The 17,674-nt window shown below is 46.5% G+C and overlaps 1 protein-coding gene across 4 annotated transcripts in view; it reads right to left on the bottom strand.

The window, feature by feature from the left end:
- LOC105907215 (LIM domain and actin-binding protein 1-like) overlaps positions 1-17,674 on the bottom strand; it is a 40,219-nt gene that overhangs the window by 10,652 nt on the left and 11,893 nt on the right. For 3 of the 4 annotated variants that reach the window (XM_031567741.2, XM_031567738.2, XM_031567740.2), the window contains 2 exons: positions 15,122-15,167; positions 4,366-4,905 (listed from right to left, as the gene is read on the bottom strand). In XM_031567741.2, the coding sequence (XP_031423601.1) occupies positions 4,366-4,905; positions 15,122-15,167 (586 nt within the window). The remainder of the gene's footprint in view (positions 1-4,365; positions 4,906-15,121; positions 15,168-17,674) is intronic. The other variant, XM_031567742.2, reaches the window with a different exon arrangement.

Raw genomic sequence — 17,674 nt, 5'->3', positions numbered from 1 at the left:
TTTTCTTTGGTATTTTTTGTCATATTCAGATTTGCAATGATGATTGCTGGGTAATATGTATGCTGTTGTCCAATGTCAAGTCTCTATTTGATCATGTGACGAGACGATATGATAGTTTAGGCACAACATCTGAACGTCAAGACCAACAAGCTGACTGGGCAAATAAATATCTGTGACAACGTGATTACAGGAGGCAAACTGGTATCAGGGAAAAAGTTAAAAATAAACAGTCATCTGGAGAGTTTAAAAGAATACAAAACGAGGGTGAATCTACTGTATGGAGATATTTCTGCTTAGTAGTCAACGCGGATTGATTAAACCTGGATGGTTGGGGGAGAGAGATGAACGTCAAAAACGACAAACTAGGCCAGAGGCAAAAGCACCTGCAAGCTGAAAACAATGGCTTTCAAACATAAGCGTGATAAGGCATTGAACATTCCATATTTAAATATCTTAATAAGTAGTCAAGTAAACGTGTTTGCTTCACACGTTCTACAGGTCTACAGGCTATTCATAAAAAACATACGTAAATGTGTCATTATTATGAACAGTTGAGACATTGACTATGTCTGGTTGGATTCCGACAATATATTTGAATGGCTGTCTGGCTCGGGCACTACTCTGTCGGACGCAGGCCGGGCTCGGACAGAAATATTCGGCTGATCCACACTCTATAACAGAATAGGAACAGATAGTGAATGAAACAGGAAATGTGAGATTCCGGAAATGATGTCGTTTGGAAATGGTTTTCGTTAGTGGACCAATCACAGCCAAGGGGGTATCCGTCGCTATCCGTTCGTATCCGAAAAAGTTACAAAAATCGAGAGGTGCACGTCGGTGTCCGTCCAGCTCTCCGAAGGGCTCGGATGGGCGTTCCACCACGGGGAAGGGTGTTGCCAAGGCGTGGCTATGTGTCCGTCTCCGTCCAAATGGATAACTATAAATCTAGCATTAAGGAGGGGCTGAAGTGGCTGTCACTTAGCAGATCACCAACAGTGGAAATGCAGAACAAAGCGAAGTGATAAGGAGAGGCCTAAAGAAAGAAAAGAAAAGAATAATAAAAAAGAAAGGAAGAAAGAACGGAGCCATAAGAAATACAAAAGGCCTTACAGACAACTATGACAAAACTGGAGAGGGAGAGAGGAAACAGACGGCACAGGAGAAACACTGTGCTGAGACAGAAAGACAGAAATAAAGAAAGAAAGGGAAAAAAGAGAACAGAGGGGGGGATAGAGAGGGGGGGGGGGGTAGAGAAGGGGGGGGGGGGGGGGCACGAGGGGTGTTTTGCAGGCCTCCAGCGACCGAGGGGGGTAAGGAGCATGTGCATGCCTTTCTCATGACATCATCTGCGCGAGACGACACAAGTGGGCCAGCCATTCACACACAGCCACAGCTGGCCCGGAGGTATCTGCCAAGGGGAGCAGCACTCGGTGTGTGTGTGTGTGTGTGTGTGTGTGAGTTAGTGAGAAAGAGAATTGTGTATTTTGAGAAACAGAGGTTTTGTAGTTTTGTGGTTTGAGTATATAAAAGAGACCACAAGAAGGCCTCTGCATCTGTAACTGGGAATGTTTTTGTGTGTGTGTGTGTGTGTGTGTGTGTGTTTGCATCTTTGAAAAAATATTTGTTGCATGTGTGGGGGAGAGGCTCTCTTAGTAAGGAAAAATATCTTTCAGTAATGCTGTTCATGTGAGCTGGTGGAACAGGGCACCTTGGTATGTGTGTGCCCTTCAACATATGCTTGACTGAGAAATTGAAGGTATTTGTGTCTGCATGTGTGAGAGAGAGAGAGAGAGAGAGAGAGAGAGAGAGAGAGAGAGAGTGTATGTATGTGTGTGAGAGCGAGCGAGTGTGAGCATGGCTTGAGGGGTGCTACAGAGTCCAGGCTTATTCTGCCTCCCCTTCAAACCCCCTGCTCCGATCATTAGCCCAACCTTATTTCCTGTGAGCTGAGAGAGAAGTCAGCTGACACACACACACACACACACACAGGACTGAAGGATGTGTGTGTGTCTGTGTCTCTGTGTGTGTGTGTCTCTGCGTGTGTGTGTGTGTGTGTGTCTGCCAGTGTGCACGCATGCTAGCGCAGTACTGGTCTCAACCCAAAGTCCATTAACTCCCCCCCCCAATCCAGAATGGAAAAACCTGGCAGTTCACAGCCCTCCTCAGACACGAACCTCAGAGGCTCATGCCTGGGTCCTCAGAAGAACCAAGCCACGACAACAAAAAGAAGCAAACACAATTAAAAAAAAAAAAAACTTAACTATGGTATCCTGTCAACACAAAACATCTTTAAGAGCACAATCTAACCTCTCTCTCTCACTCACACACACACACACACACACACACCACTTCCTTTCCCTCACACCACTCCCCTCTCTCCTCTTGCACCCTGTCTGCCTCTTCCATGTCTTTTATCCTGATTCAGCAGGTTCAGCTGAGGCAGAAAATTACTTGGAACAACTGCGTTACTATGATGGGACACAAGGCCACATTGTCCGAAACACACACACACACACGCACACACAAACTTATCTTCATGGGAATAAAAATAAAACACTCCCGCTATGCTAGTCTCTATCGCAACCGAAGCTAAGCATCATGAGCTGGCTGTCAGTGCCACGTTTAAAAGAAAATCTGATAAACAAGAATCCGCAGAAACCCCAGGCAGTGAAGCCAGATTGAACAGACTCGGGGAGAGGCACTTCGCTATACCTAGCTTCACAAGTGAACCAATTCAGTTCAGTTTTAAAAAGGCCCTTTTTGGAACCTTTGACATTCAACAGCTTATTTCCAGAGAAATTCCATTAGAATTGCCTGAGCCTTACAACCATTTCCAGTGCTTTATTTGCAAAACAGCGGTCTTGGAAAGTCTTGTGTGCTCAACCACTACCACTTAAAAAAAAGAAAGAAAAAAAAAAGCTCACTATTAGACCGCGCTAGGCTGTTAGACTATTAGACCGCGCTAGGCTGTCCTGGGCTACGAGGTCCTTCATTAAATAACTGCTAAATCAGTGACCAGCCTTGATGAGCTGGTGGATGGTGCTGCAAAGCTTCACCAGAAAAACATCTCTGTTTGAGGTTGATGGTTGGCATGGCAAGGACATTCCAAAGGTGGGTCTCAGACTCCTGGGAATACACATTCCTGACTTCGAGCAGAGAGGAGGAGAACAGACGAGACGAGAAAGGAACAGTAGGAAGAAGAGGAAGAAGAGGGGAAAGCGCGATGGGGGGGACAGAGGGGGGGGATAAAAGAGATGGATGACAGGAGAATGAGTTTCTCTTTCGCTCTCTTTCTCTTTATTTCGTTGTAGAGAGAATGCGAGAGAATGCACAGAGTGACAGAGAGAAAGGCGGGTGGAGGTGGAGAAAGAGAGAGTGCTTTAGCGAGACAGCATGAAGTGAGAGGGGGAGTAAGAGAAAGAGACGGGAAGAGAAGAGAAGAGAAAAACAGAAGGTAAGGGAGATATGGAGGAGAAGGAATGCAGGGAGATCAGCAGAGCTATGGTCCTTTGCGAGGTCAGAAGAACAGATCATAAACAACCCAAGTTGTCCACTCTGATACCTCTGGGCCGTCCAGTGTGTATGTATGTGTGTGTGTGTGTCTGTGTGTGTGTGTGTGTGTGTGTGTGTGTGTGTGTGTGTGTGTGTGTGTGTGTGTGTGGGTGTGGGTGTGGGTGTGTGTGTGTTCTATGTTCATATGAACTGATGTGTATTGAGCCGGACAGGACAATCTTTTGGGAAAGCAGACTTCAGACGGAATGTGCACAAGGTCCAGAAGCATATGACTTCTAGCATGACTTCCCTCTCACAGACAGAGCAGAGATGTGTGTGTGTGTGTGTGTGTGTGTGTGTGTCTTCCCTCTCACAGGCAGAGCAGACACACCAAGCTGCTGACCATCAAGGGTCGGCAAATTACAGACCTACCTCTCTAATGAGCGCCGATACCAAACTGTGAGAGGCGGTAAGAAAGCTGGGTAAAAACACACTCGGTGACAAAATGGAAAGAAAGAAAGAAAGAAAGAAAAAAAGAAAGAAAAGAAAGAGACAAAATATAAAAATGTAAGAGATGAAGACAGAGGGGAGGGGGCGAAAATATCAACAGAGTTAAATCTCTCCGGCTTTGCTTTCCAAAGCAGTTTTTTAATCACTAATTGATTGTTTATGTGTGTGTGTGTGTGTGTGTGTGTGTGTGTGTACACATGCGCACACACATCTGAGCATCCCTCCCACTGTGCTCATAAACATCTTCAGGCTTTCCAATGGCACGCATTCATCAGAGTCTGTGTCTGTGTGTGCGTGTGTGTCTGTGTGTGTGTGTGTGTGTGAGAGTGTGTAACAACATCTGTGCGATTGTGCGTCCCTCACCTTGCTCTCCCCCTTCTCAAACATCTTCTTCAGGCTGCCCAGTGGGACGCTGGGCTTCTCCAGGGGGCTCAGGGGGCTCAGGGGGGGGGAGCCCACGTCTCCTCCCCCGCTCCTCTCCTCCAGCACCGCCTCCTCCTCCTCAAACGGCCTCTCCACGGCTTGCTCCATTCCTCTGCTTCCTCCTGACGCTTCTCCGCTTCCTCTACCTGCTGCTCCGGCTGCTGCTGCCACCGCGGCCTTCTCCTCCTTCTCCTCCTTCTTCTTCTCTGCCCGGGGTGGGTTTCTGAGGGAGAAGGAGCGCCTGAGGCTGCTCTGATGGGGTGCTGCAGTGGAGGAGGAGGAGGAGGAAGAGGAGGTGGGTTCTGCCTGGGCTAGGGGTCTGGGTTTGGACTGTGTCGTCTCCGTGGCGACGAGGCGGATGCGGGGCGCGGCGGCGGTAGGTGGGTCCAACGGCGCCTCCTGCTGGCGGGACTGCTCCCAGCGCTTCTTCAGTGCGCTCAGGTTCCCTGTGCGCGGTTTGGAAGGCAGGCTCTCAATCTGCTGGGAGGATGAAGGAGCAGAGAGAGAGAGATGAGGGGAGAGAGAGGGAGAGAGAGAGAGAGAGAGATGCAAACAGGCATTTAAATAACCTTATTTAAAAAGCATTACAATTACAATCAGTACACAACAGAACAAGTCTTCCAGAGTCGTTAAGTGATTATTACCGCACCCCTCTCAAACTACCTCTCAGAGAAGCACTGAGAGAGAGAGTGACAAAGATAGGGTTATAAATGACAACCACTGCCGTCAATACTCAAAATATGCAACTCATTTACAATGAGTGAAAAAAAAAAAAAAAAAAAAAAACACTGAAACCTCATGAACTTACGACTGGATACAAAAACCGAACCACAAGGAAAGCTTTGCAGCACCAGACCCTGCCGTCACAGCCTTACACGTCAGCATGTGGGGAGGCCACTGCGGTCACAGAGAACCCCTGCGTGCAGTACATCATTCTGCAGACTTGGGCCGCGGTCAAAAGAACTACCGACCCATCTGCAGTCAACAGATGCACTGTTTGGCAGGAAGGGGAAGAAAAGGCTGGACAGCCGGGGCTCACAGTCCAGGGGGGAGTTCAGAACTTGGAAAGACGCTCAGCACAGCCGGCTGCCTCTGTGTCTTTCTGTCTGTCTGTCTGTATGTCTGCCTTGTCTTGTCTGGGGTCAACCCAGGGATAGAGATTAGTTGTCCCACGGCTGCTTGGGGCAGTGCAGTCGCTGTGGGGCCCGAGCCAGACAGAGAGAGAGAGAGACAGACAGAGAGAGAGCCAGAGAGAGAGAGCCAGAGAGAGAGAGAGAGAGAGAGAGACTGCACGCCGGCAGAACAGGACTCGACACGCGGACACATTGCTTAATGGCGTCACGCCGTGTTTACCGCAAGTGGAGAATAGGAGAATCATTCTTCTGCTTCTGCCTTGCGCCATTCATGCAGAATGAGGAAGCTCAGAACTGCGCCTGGAACAATATCGCTGTTGAATATGGGAAGCAGACAACCTGCAACTCGGAATCGGAATGTGATGAGACAGAGAACACTGGTGTGGCTCAATGACCAATGACTCACTTAAACGACAATGAAAACGAACACCACATACATTAGTGAAACTTGTTTTTGTCCTGAGTGAATTTAACTGAGGGTTCCAGTGTGGAAGGAGGAAAAGATGAAAGATGCTCCCTGCTGAAGCAGCCCTGCAGATGTGGAGCTGTGGTGAAGCAGAGGTGAAGCAGAGGTGGAGCTGTGGTGGAGCTGTGGTGGCCTGTGAAGAACATGTCCTTCCATATGGTTTTTCCTCCACCCTTTCACTAAGCTAGCTGATTTCTCCCAAGAGTTCTACCTGATGATGTTAATTGGTGTACTACCAACCAACATAACCATGCCATAGTGAATGTCCAACTCTTAACCCTGATGATGCCATAGTGAATGTCCAACTCATAACCCTGATGGCTGCCGTAGTGCATGTCCAACTCTTACTTTCTTTTTACTGAGCGCCCTGGGGTGAGGGTTTAATGAGGGAGAGTGTTCTTTAACACATGACACCGACAGGACTCAACATCAGAGAGACAAAGCCACTCTCCATTACACTCAACTGCTCACTGAAACCTGACCAGAGCCAACACCCTCTCACTCGTACACACACACACACACACACACACCAAATACAGACACACAGACACACACCAAATACAGCAGCAGGTACGTACACACACACACACACACACACACACACACACACAGACACACACACACACACACACACACACAGTTTCAGATACACACCCACACACTCAACCACCCACCCAACCCTGTGAGCAAAAGACTTGTTGGCAGTTACAGAAGCACTACAGAGCATGCTCAGACAAAGTTCTTGACAAGATGTTTTCTGGAGCAGTGGTTCCCGTCAAATCAGGAACAAAAACACAACATATAAATATAGGCGAGAGAAAAAGCTGTTATGTGGTACACCGGTTCCAATCACACAGCCAAACAATACACAGATGGTCATTCTACGAGACCAAAGCACATCCGCTTCCTCAATGCCCCTCTGCACCCCACCCAGTCCACACTCCCTGCTTCCAACAAGACACCGCAGTCAGCAACCCAGAGGTGAGGACGGAGGAGAGGAGAAGAAGAGCGAGAGAGAGAGAGAGAGAGGGGACGAAAGAGGGAGACTAGCTGAGAGACACATTTGAGCTTCAGAGTGAACCACACGGAGGAGAGAAAAGTACAAGTAAAAGTTGTAAGAGGGAGAACCTGTGTGAGAGGGAGAGCAGGCTGAGGTGGCTGGTGGGCTCGGTCTCTTTCTTTCTTTCTTTTCTTTCTCTCGTTCTCTCGCTCGCTCTCTCTTCTCTGTCTTTCTGCTGCGGTCCTCTCGCTGGCCAAAGTGGAAGTGATAAAGTCCCACCAGATGTTAGGCAGATCAGGCAGAGAGTGAAAAAAGCCTACGTGTAGGAACCAGCCCACCCCCAGTAGAGGACTGTGGGAGTGTGTGTGTGTGTGTGTGTGTGTGTGTGTGTGTGTGTGTGTGTGAGGAAGTGAGCACAGGAGTGAGTGGGAGAGAGAAAACCAAGGAAGGGAGAAGAAAATAAAGTTTGTGTCTGAGTTTGTGTGGAAGAGAAGCACGGGGCGTGGGGGGGGGGTCGCCGAGTGGACCACGAACAGAAGGGGGGGGGGGGGGGGGCTGAGGGGCAGAAGAGAAAAAGAAAGAAAGAAAGAAAGAAAGAAAGAAAGAAAGACATTTCTATGTAAGCAGGAGGCAGGAAATGATACATTTAGGAGAAAAGTTTAACCCTCTCCCATGTACACCACACGGCTGCCCCCACTCAGTCAGACCCCAGGGCAGATGACAGAGGACAAAGGCATGCAGACCGGGGGCATGAGCCTCATACGAGCACCGCAACCTCCATGGCCAAAGTGTTCATGCAAAAATTATGCTAAACGTACACGGCAGAAGACTTAAAGATAGCTGTGCTGAATTTGAGGTGATTTTAATGTTACAAGTTACATTTTAAAAGTGACTTTTCTGTTTCCTACTGTTAAAAAGAGCTCTCTTCAAATGTTAGAGGAATGGAATGGGCATCGTCATTGTTATGGCGTTAACGCGGTTAACCAGAGAAGATGAGCTGTGAAAGCTGAACGCAGGAGGGCGATAGGAGTTAAGCTTTCTGGCATTGCCAAACTCGAGCCACTCCCGTGTTGAGTGAGGTGACTCAGCTGGGTCAGGCGTTCGTGTCCAATCAGAGCAATCCAGTTATCTGCTGCGCTGTCTCTTTAAGACGGAGCAACCTCAACATTTGACCTAATGACCCCAGATGATAGTGTGACATCATTTTCTGTTTCTCGCTCCCTTTCCTGCTCCCTCCCTCCCTCCCTCCCACACACACACACGCGCACCCACACACGCGTACACACACACACACACAACTCAGAGTTCTGTCTTTACAATGCCATCTTTTCATTAGTTCATCCCGCTTCCTCTTTCTCTCCATCTGTATCTGATATCAGACAGCAGACAAGTCAGCAAAATACCATCCAGCTCTGCCCCCCCCCCCCCCCATGACTGTTCACTCTGCCCCCCCCATGACTGTTCACTCTGCCCCCCCCCATGACTGTTCACTCTGCCTGCCCCCCCCCCCCCATGACTGTTCACTCTGCCTGCCCCCCCCCCCCCCCCATGACTGTTCACTCTGCCTCCACCCCCATGACTGTGCACTCAATAGTCAACACAACACAACTATTTTCTCAAATCAAACCTCTGATGTTTGCATCACGGATGGCAGCCGGCCCTGAAGGACTTCCACCCAGTTTGTGCGGAGGCCTCTTCCTCCTCCTCTTCGCCCGCGACTGCGTTCCTGTACACGGCTCTAACCCCATAATGAAGTTTGCAGATGACACCAGGGTGGAAGGCCCCATCAGAGGGGGGAACGACGAGACGGCCTACAGGGACGAGGTCCAGCACCTGGCCGTGTGGTGTGCCAACAACAACCTGGCCCTTAACACCCAGAAGACCAGGGGAGATCATTGTGGACTTCAGGCGAGCTATGAGCCACACACATGCCCCCATCTACACCAACGGAGCTGCAGTGGAGCGTTCATCAAGCTTTAAGTTCCTTGGTCTCCACATATCTGATGATCTCACTTGGTTCCTGAACATTACTGCACACATTACTGCACTGTTTTAGTATGTTTATATTTACAATGCTCATTCTTGCACAGGCTGAACCTCTCGTCGTTGAACTCCGGCGACAGTGCCTTTACTTCCTGTAGAGTCATAAGAAAGCTCACCTGTACTTCCTGTAGTCTTCAGCAAGCTCACCTGCAGACATCTACAGCTGTACTATTGAGAGCAGACTCCCCAACTGGATCTCAGTCTGCTACGGCAACTGCTCCGCATCAGACCGTAAAGAACTCCAGCGGATGGTGAAAACTGCCCAGCGGATCACCGGCACCCAGTTGCCCACCGCTGAGAACATTTACCATATACGCTACCTGAGGACGGCATCGCCAAGCATCATCAAGGACGCCTCCCACCCTAACCATGGACTTTTTACTCTTCTCCCATCCAGCAGGCGTTACAGGAGCCTCCGCTTACACACCAGCAGGCTCAGGAAGAGCTTCTTCCCTGGGGCAGTGACTCTGCTGAACTCCACACCACAGCACTGAGCAGGACTGCACTCATTACTGCACTGACTCAGTACTTTGCATTTGCGCTGCTCAGGCTGGCACAGGCTGAACCACTCAAGTTTCCGGGTCTCAGATTACTAATATTTATTTTGTATACAGACAACAAACTGTGCATTTTTGTCTATTCAGCAAATACAACCTTTATATATATATATATATATATATATATATATATATATATATATATATACACTCCCCTTTCCAAATCGGTCTTACTTAATCCTGCACTTATCTGTAAATAATACTATTCTTTTGCACTTCTTTTGAACTGCATTTCATTGGTTTTGTACAAGTACTCTGCACTATGACAATATAGTTGAATCTAATCTAATTTAATCTAATCTAAAATCGAAATCTACCACTGAGCACACCTGCCATGTCATTATTCCCTGCAGTATGCCATAACTCCTCCAATCCCTCAGACTGTCACACATCCCGCGGGGGCTAAAAATGAGAACACCCTCACAAATCTTTCACAAAACACACAGAGCTCCAGGCACATCTACAGGACTGTGCGCCTTACAAACAGTATCACACTTGTTCTGTGCAATATCAACACAAGTCATTGTTTGGGGGCTGGTCTCCCAAACCTTTAATAGTGCCATAGTCAATGTGAAATGGTCATTCAAAGTGTCATTTTGAAGTCTCTCTTCCTTGGTTTTGGGCGGGGGGGGGGCTGCATACACAGTCCCTTTAATGTTTCCTTCAGCAGTCTCAATACGTCACATGGCTGTGTCAGGTTTTGCCTGCAGATTTTCAGCTGTATGGGACTGGCTAGCATTAGCATCACATGCAAGGTATACATGTTCATATGACCCTTATATCATCTAATATCATCCCCATTCGCTTCTACACACATCCAAGACACCACTGGAAAACAACTAGTGCTAGTATACAACCCAACAAAATGGTTTCCACTATATCAATATAACACTGTCAAAACATTTTGCACAACAAAAACAAAACAAAATATCTTGTTCCTGTTCTGCACCCTCAACTTTATGAAATATCATTACTGGTATAATGACATTTCCGTCTTATAACTCCTCTGCACTGTGTTTGTTTAAAGATCAGCTTCTTCTCAGAGTTGGACACAGCCAAGTTAGAGCCTTAAAGGTGCAGCTACTTCCATCCAAACTTCCTCCAATGATGATGCCTCCATCAGACGCGTTTGCTACAACATAGGAACCATCAGCCTCACCCACGCCCCTTAAAGGCCTCGCCTCAGCCTTGTCTGCGCCTCTTAAAGGTGTCGCCTCTTAAAGGAGTCACCTCAGCCACGCCCCTTCAAGGAGTCACCTCAGCCACGCCCCTTCAAGGAGTCACCTCAGCCTCGCCCCTTAAAGGAGTCACCTCAGCCACGCCCCTTAAAGGAGTCACCTCAGCCACGCCCCTTAAAGGAGTCACCTCAGCCACGCCCCTTAAATGAGTCACCTCAGCCTTGCCCCTTAAAGGAGTTGTCGTGGCAAAAAGTGACCGGGCACCAAAAAGAGCCCGGGTGACGTAATATTGGCTTTCAAACGACTCTTGAGTGACAGTTGCTATACCAACGCTAGCATTACGTAACCCGGACACTTTTTGGCTATCAGTCAGAGAGTCTCAAGAGTCGTTCGAAAGCCATCAGCTACTTTTTAGTCGCTTAATATTGTGGCTAAACTATGAAGTATTCAGTTTTAGCTACACCTGCCGGTATCCTGTAAGTAAGCAAGTTTCGCTAGGTTTAGCCACTAGCATCTCGTTAGTGATTAGCAATTGTCATGCCCTGCCAAGGGACAACAGATGAAAACTAGCTAATTCCGGTGCATTTACACTTTTTTGGAAATGTTTATCAATGTACACTGTCCCTTTCAAATAAAAGCATAAACAATTCCTCCGTTGTGCTGCTTTAAGAAAGTCCTTAGCTACATCCTACCCTTTTTTGTCAGAGCCACCCTCAATGTATTTTAATTTGTTCTGGTGTCCTACCAGTTGTGCTCTATAGTTAAAGGTGGTGAAAACAATTCCCTGTAGGGCCAATGATTTTCCGCGATAACGGAAAACGGACGGAATTCGCGGAATGAACACTTTGAAACGGAATTGCACCTTTGAAACGGAAACATCATTTTGTTCATACAAATCGCCCAAATTCCCCTGTATTTTGGGCTGCAAGGCTATATTTCTTTCAAATAAACACAACAACGATTGAAACGATGAACAAACATTAATTAAAGAACAAAACCACTGAGAAAATGTCACGTCTGCGCTGAACTCTGCTCTGGCCACGCCCCCCTTTTCAACGGTTGACCCACAGATCTCCGCTAAAGCCACATTCAGTCACATTCACGCGCTCGTCTTCCCAATCGCATTTAAAACAAAAAATGTTTAGTCTTCTGTTCTGTTGATGGCTGGCAAACAACAATCTAAGAAGGGCACATATTATTCACTCATTTTAAGCCATCAATCTACCTCAGGGTGAACAAAATGAGCTGAAACGGAAAAAAAAAACGGAATTCACCAAATGTGAAACGGAAAATGCATTTTTTTTAAACGGAAAATCATTGGCCCTATCCCTGTTTTGTGAAGATGTAATTGTGGGTGCCGTCAGATATGTCTAATAATCACAACACATTAATTACTTTCTTAAAGCAGCAAAAGTTACGGAGGAATTGCTAATCACTAACGAGATGCTAGCGGCTAAACCTAGCAAAACCTGTTGAAATTTGCTTACTTTGACACTATAACAAACTAGTGAGTCAACAACTTTCCTAACACAGTCAAACATAAAGCACATGGTTGTTTATTGCAGGTAAAATAAAGGCAAGCTGGTCTCAAGTAGCGAAGTATAATGCGAGATGCTCTGGGGTAAATCGCATTATTGAGGTATTCGATGCAGCGCAAGTTTGTGACTTCCAAAAAGTGTCCGGTGACGTAATGCTAGCGTTGGTATAGCAACTGTCACTCAAAAGTCGTTCGAAAGCCAATATTACGTCACCCGGGCTCTTTTTGGCGCCCAGTCACTTTTTGCCATGGCAGAGTCACCTCAGCCATGCCCCTTAAGGGAGTCACCTCAGCCTCGCCCCTTAAAGGCATCGCCTTGCCCACGCCCCTTAAAGGCCTCGCCACGCCCCTTAAAGGCATCGCCTCGCCCACGCCCCTTAAATGCATCGCCTCGCCCACGCCCCTTAAAGGCCTCGCCGCACCCCTTAAAGGCTTACGGTGCAAACCCATGACAGCGACACGATACGCTTCCATCGCTTTGAGTGGGCGTGTTGTAGCGTGTGGAAATATCATTTTCAAACCGTCAGAGACGACACCAAACAATCTGATTGGCCGCTGCCGGGAAAAATCGCTCCTCATTTGCATAGGATTCAATATTTCCCAACTTTTATCGGTCGCTTCGCTCAAAACGGTGGTCTACGTCACAATGGCTTGGCTCCCATTGAAATGCATGGGATTTAAGTATCGCGTCGCTCATAACGGTGTCATGGGTTTCTACCGTTAGGCATTAAAAGAGACTGAGGAAGTGAGGGAAGCAATGGTTGCTGTTGGACTAATTCAATTCATACTTCTAGAACCAGATTCAGCGTTCTAAAGAATTGCTGTTAACTGCAATCGAAAATGGGCTTTAACAAGCTCATTTCATTATCAATAAAGTTCTGCACCAATTGAAACGCAGTGCTAACACGTTGCACCAAACACTATATAGCAAGTAATAAACAAGTATTCACCCTCTTAAAGAATCTCATCTCGGACTGCTCCTGCTTTTCGACACACACACATATCACAGACTCCGTCACTGAGAATACGAACTGGGAATAATACGAATTTTACCTTGAATTTGTGCATGACACTGGTTGATTGTTTTTTTGGGGGTATCCACTCCTGAAACTTTTCTCTCACGTATCGATGAATACAAACAACCCCAGGTGGCTTCACTCAGTCAGTCATAGACACACACACACACACACACACACACACACAGACGTGCAGACTTATGACACTGACTGAGGAGTAAGGCACAAAAGCACAGAAAGCCACCATCGACACGACAAAAGCTAGCTACAGCCAAACCTCCACGAGACCACAAGTCTACAAGACATTAACAGAGGCCGGCAACCAACACAACAGAGACCATTAAAACTACAGGGAGTTTAAACACACACAGAGAACAAAAGGGGCTCTAAAGCATGTCTATAGGACATTAACTCACAAATGCTGAATAAAAAGAAATATATATGTGCTACGAGGAGACACAAAAAAACAAGGACACCACCACACACACTCACACACACACACTGGTGGGAATTAGTTGCAGATTAGATGTCTAAATAAGGATTATAGAATGAGTGTCAACCAATTGAAGCTAGTGGCCTTATGGGGCCTTAGGGTGTTAGGGTGTTTGTGTGTATGTGTGTGTGTGTGTATGTGTGTGTGTATGTGTGTATGTGTACGTGTATAATATGTATATGTGGGTACGTGTATGCGCATATGTGTAAGTGTGTGTGTGTGAGCGTGTGTTCATGTATATGTATCTTCCTGCACATGTGTAAGTGTGTACGTGTATACGTGTATATGTGTATATGCGCATATGTGTATGTGTGAGTGTGTGTGTGCGTGTGTGTATGTGTATGTGTGTACGTGTATAAGTGTAAGTTTGTACGTGTGTGTGTGTGTGTATGCGCATATGTGTATGTGTGAGTGTGTACACAAGTGACTTGTGTGGTGTGTGTAAATAAGTGACTTCATGCGGGTGGGCGTCTGTGTTTCGCAACACTTTGACTCTCCACTGGTAAGTTCCTGAATCCCCACAGGGGTAGTTTGACTGAGAACAGAGAAGGAGGACTTGGCCATAAACACATCAAAGGCTAATCAAACAGCCGTCGCTACTAGCAACGGACCTTACCTGTTGCAACACGCACATGAGCATTCTATTGTGATGGGACTCTATCAAAATAACCAGGAATTGGTAAGCTATTTAAACACAAACGTAGCTTATCTGGCCATGTTTATATTTGAATATCAGAGGATGGCCTTCCGCAAAGCAGATTTGCATTTAACACAACACGTATGCAAAAGCTGGTTACTTCACATCCAGTAATTTGCAATATTTCTGTTTTGTTAATCTACATCCGAAAATGCCTCATATCAATCACATGAAAAGAAAAATATGATAATTTTCACCCTTCTTTTACTGCTGGTGATGTGAGAGCACGTGGCCACTGGCTTGAGGAGAGATGTGCCATCAAATGTGGTGGGTTGTTACAGTGAGGTGTGAGAGAATGTTAAAGGGGATAGTGAGGTGTGAGGTGTGAGGGGATGTTAAAGGGGATAGTGAGGTGTGGGGTGTGGGGGGATGTTAAAGGGATAGTGAGGTGTGGGGCGTGGGGGGATGTTAAAGGGATACTGAGATGTGGGGGGATGTTAAAGGGATAGTGAGGTGTGGGGGGATGTTAAAGGGATAGTGAGGTGTGGGGGGATGTTAAAGGGATAGTGAGGTGTGGGGGGATGTTAAAGGGATAGTGAGGTGTGAGGTGTGGGGGGATGTTAAAGGAGTACTTACAGGCTTTTTCTTGTCCGCATTGGACTCCTCTGCAGCCCTCTGGTACCTGGGAGAGAACGAGGGAGAGAGAGAGAGAAAGAAAGAAAGAAAGAAAGAAAGAAAGAAAGAAAGAAAGAAAGAGAGGGAGAAAGAAAGAGGGAGAAAGTGAGTAAAAGAAGGTTCTAGATTCATACACACTGTCAGATAGGGTGTGTTGGAGTGTTGTGTCCATGTTGTGTGTAGTCCATGAACCACTATGAGTAAGTGTTTCTCAATTCTTGTAGCATTATGGCTGTTATGGCTGACACGAACAGTGATGCCTGTGTTGACGATAACAATGAGTATTTATTTGGGATGTGTTGTTTCAGTAATGTTGGGAGGTTGGAGGAAAGTCTGACAACAATTAGGCCAGATGGAGGTAAGCACGCCAACTTGCAAGCTAACACAAGAGCGCCCTCTTCTGGCCACAATCAGAATTGAAATAATACCACCACTTCTCATATCCTTCGAAAACACATACATAATCCTCTCCTTGCCTTCAGCCTTGCCTGAAATACCCACATTTGACCACCAAGTTTGCACACAAACGCTGTAAAGTTTGCACACAAACAACAGGATCAGCAAAATACGTCAAAGTGCTAGAGAAGAGAAGAGAAGAGAAGAGAAGAGAAGAGAAGAGAAGAGTGGAAAAACACAAGCTAGGACTGGGGAAGAGAGACAGTTACAAATAAATTAGAGCCTGAATGGAGGTCCTGGGTGAAAAGAAAGACCAATGGGCACTGGGTGGCATGTGACAGTGATGTATGGCCTACGAGATGGGAACTTGGTTTCCAGCCAGGGACTTGAACTCAGTGGCCCCTAAAAACATTCAAGCTGTTTGTTGTCTTATGTGCCGCCTATGTAGGTTTGCCTCCAACTGTGTGGTGCTCATATACTTCAATAAAGTACGGAGAGAGAGAGAGAGAGAGAGAAGAAAAGAGAGTAAAAAAAAAACAGACTGACAGAGACATAGAGGGAGACACACACAGGGACACACACACACACACACACACACACACACAGACACAAAACACAAAGAGACAGAGACAGACAGAGAGAGAGACGAGAGGAACACGACACATTTAATAACATCTTCCCCTTCTGAGGCCTTAATAAGCTTCTCAAGAATGTTGCGTGTGTGAGCCCAGGGCGCTCGAGCCCCACCTACCCTTTACCATTTGAACCCTTTCCCTGCCAGTACTACAGCTAAGGCCCCCCTTTATCTGCGCTTGAAGAAACACCAAACATGAATTTCTCACCAATCATAACGCCGCAGGTTTAAATGAAAAACTCCACGACTCTGGAGTCTGGAGTGTGACCAGGAGCACACAGGCCTTCAGCTAAAGCCCTTGATCCATCAACCTGTGTGTGTGTGTGTGTGTGTGTGTGTGTGTGTGTGTTTGGATGTCTGGGGAGGTCATGGTTGAGCTGTTCCTTACTCCCCCCCCATCCCTCCATTCCCTGGCATGCAGGTAACAGGCAGAGCAGGACCAACAGGAATCTAAAGGAAGCAGAGGACTACTGACAGCACAAAGCAACACTAACACTACAACACTAGACACACTAACACTACAACACTAGACACACTAACACTACAACACTAGACACACTAACACTACAACACTAGAAACACTAACACTACAACACACACTAACACTACAACACTAGAAACACTAACACTACAACACACACTAACACTACAACAGTAGACACACTAACACTACAACACTAGACACACTAACACTACAACACTAGACACACTAACACTAGACACACTAACACTACAACACAACACACACTAACACTACAACACTAGAAACACTAACACTACAACACACACTAACACTACAACACTAGACACACTAACACTACAACACTAGACACACTAACACTACAACACTAGAAACACTAACACTACAACACAACACACACTAGACACGCTAACACTAGACACACTAACACTACAACACTAGACACACTAACACTAGACACACTAACACTACAACACTACACACACTAACACTAGACACACTAACACTACAACACTAGACACACTGACACTACAACACTAACACTACAACACACACTAACACTACAACACAACACACACTAACACTAGACACACTAACACTACAACACTACACACACTAACACTACAACACTACACACACTAACAGTAGACACACTAACACTACAACACTACAACACTAGACACACTAACACTACAACACTAGACACACTAACACTTCAACACTAGACACACTAACACTACTAGACACACTAACACTACAACACAACACACACTAACACTACAACACTAGACACACTAACACTACAACACTAGACACACTAACACTACAACACTAGACACACTAACACTACAACACTAGAAACACTAACACTACAACACAACACACACTAACACTAGACACACTAACACTACAACACAACACACACTAACACTACAACACTAGAAACACTACAACACTAGACACACTAACACTACAACACACACTAACACTACAACACTAGACA

Source organism: Clupea harengus, chromosome 5 (genome assembly GCF_900700415.2).
Source record: "Clupea harengus chromosome 5, Ch_v2.0.2, whole genome shotgun sequence".
Lineage (NCBI taxonomy): Eukaryota > Metazoa > Chordata > Actinopteri > Clupeiformes > Clupeidae > Clupea > Clupea harengus.
The sequence above is the reverse complement of the archived record's forward strand: the minus strand, read 5'-3'. Positions and strand labels throughout refer to the sequence as shown.